Source organism: Echinops telfairi, unplaced genomic scaffold, assembly GCF_000313985.2.
Source record: "Echinops telfairi isolate 266 unplaced genomic scaffold, ASM31398v2 ScPeMD7_7424;HRSCAF=8462, whole genome shotgun sequence".
NCBI lineage: Eukaryota > Metazoa > Chordata > Mammalia > Afrosoricida > Tenrecidae > Echinops > Echinops telfairi.
In genome coordinates, this window is record NW_022111324.1 from 50,255,501 (window position 1) to 50,257,325 (window position 1,825).

Genomic DNA, 1,825 nt, shown 5'->3' on the forward strand with positions numbered 1-1,825 from the left:
GAACCCCTAGGGGGTGCAGGGTTACCCTGCCACCTGCGGGTTGCCACAGGGCACCACCCACGGAACCGTAGCTCATGTGGCTTTGTGGGGTGGGGACTTCTGAGGGTCTGAGCTGGAAGGAATTTGGCAGATCATCTGGGCCCACCCCTCATTGCACAGAGGAGGAGACCGAGGTTCAGCAAGGGGCAGTCACCTCCCGTGTCGCCATTGGTTGGGACCAGGCTGCGCGCAGGGGCTCCCGCTGTATGGGGGTGGGGCGCGGGGTGGGGAGAACGTCCTCCTTATGCTGCGTGGCCCGCTGCTCTATTGTGAGGTTTAAGAATGGGCAGGGCAGCAACCTGGACGGCGGCAACTACCACGTCTACGAGAACGGCAGCCTGGAGATCAAGATGATCCGCAAAGAGGACCAAGGCATCTACACCTGTGTCGCCACCAACATTCTGGGCAAAGCTGAAAACCAGGTCCGCCTGGAGGTCAAAGGTAAGGGCCCTGGGCTCATGGGTCAGAGTGCAGAGTGGGGCAAGGACACCCACATGGGAGGTGCCATGTGTTTAGTCCCGAGCGGGGGTCTCCCTGTGCATCTGTGTGACTCCTCGAGCCCACCCCACCCCCTGGCAACCAGTCCTTTATAATCAGCATGTTCCTGATGGAACTGGGTGGCCCCTCCTGAGAGTTAGCTGCCTGCATTCCAGGGAGCGAGGCAGAGAGGACTCTGGGATTGCTTATATGGGGGAACCCACACCACCCCTGTCCATGGCTGTCCCCAGGGGTCTGGGGTCTGCATGTCACCCTGTGAGGGCAGGCGGGGGACGGTGGCCAGGGAGCAAGTCAGTGAAAGGTCCCTGGGCTTCCTCTTAGACCCCACTCGGATCTTCCGGATGCCCGAGGACCAGTCAGCCCAGAGGGGCACCACGGTGCAGCTGGAGTGCCGGGTGAAGCATGACCCATCCCTGAAGCTCACCGTCCACTGGCTGAAGGATGATGAGCCGCTCTACATGGGAAACAGGTGCCTCTGCCCCCTCCTCCAGCTGCTGGAGTGACATTTTCTTCTCCCTCCCCTGGGTGGCACACTGTGGCACCTGTTGCTGTGGCTGATGGGAGAACAGGGGCCTCCCTCTGGCTTACCTCTCCCCTCCTATCAGCCTCCTGCTTCTCTAGCCATCACCTCTCTTCTCCTCTTCCTCAAGGAGCCCTGGTGGCACTGTGGGGTAAACACTGGGATGCTGACTGCAAGGTCGATGGTTCAAAACCATGAGCCACTCTGAGGGAGAAAAATGAGGCTGTCTGTCCCCATAAAAGGCTGCCAGAGGGGTTGGGTGTCTGGCGTGAGTTAGGAGCCCTAGTGGGCTGTAGATTAGGCATCGGACTGCCCACAGCCAGGCTGGTGCTTCAAGCCCATCAAGTAAGTGAAGCTGTCTTCTCCCATCAAGATCAAGAGTCTTCACAGAAGCCCTGTGAGTTGAAAGCGACAGACACAGCAAGGGGTTTCGCTTCTGGTTTTCTCCTCTTTTGCCCTTTCTCTCTTCATGCCTGCTCTCCCTCTCCTTCTCCTTTTCTTCTGAACGCCCCTCTCTTTCCTTCCTTCTAAACCCCCCTCTCTTTCCTTCTTTCTAAACCCCTGGCCTTCTCTGCCACAACCAGGACCTGACTTTCCAACCTTGCAACCCCACTTGAAGTTCCCCCATTTTCCAGTAGAGGGCAGGGCGGGCTGGCGCCATCTCTAGCTATGTCCTGGCTTCTTGAAATTATAGGTAGCAAGGGGGTGGGTACTTCTCAGCCCTGGTTGCATCCTGCGGTCACCTGTGAAGCTTTTAAACACACCTGC

General features: G+C 58.4%; 1 protein-coding gene across 1 annotated transcript in view; it reads left to right on the plus strand.

The window, feature by feature from the left end:
• NFASC (neurofascin) overlaps positions 1–1,825 on the plus strand; it is a 114,786-nt gene that overhangs the window by 63,998 nt on the left and 48,963 nt on the right. The window contains exons 10-11 of the mRNA XM_045298187.1: positions 314–480; positions 859–1,006. Coding sequence (XP_045154122.1) covers positions 314–480; positions 859–1,006 — 315 coding nt within the window. The remainder of the gene's footprint in view (positions 1–313; positions 481–858; positions 1,007–1,825) is intronic.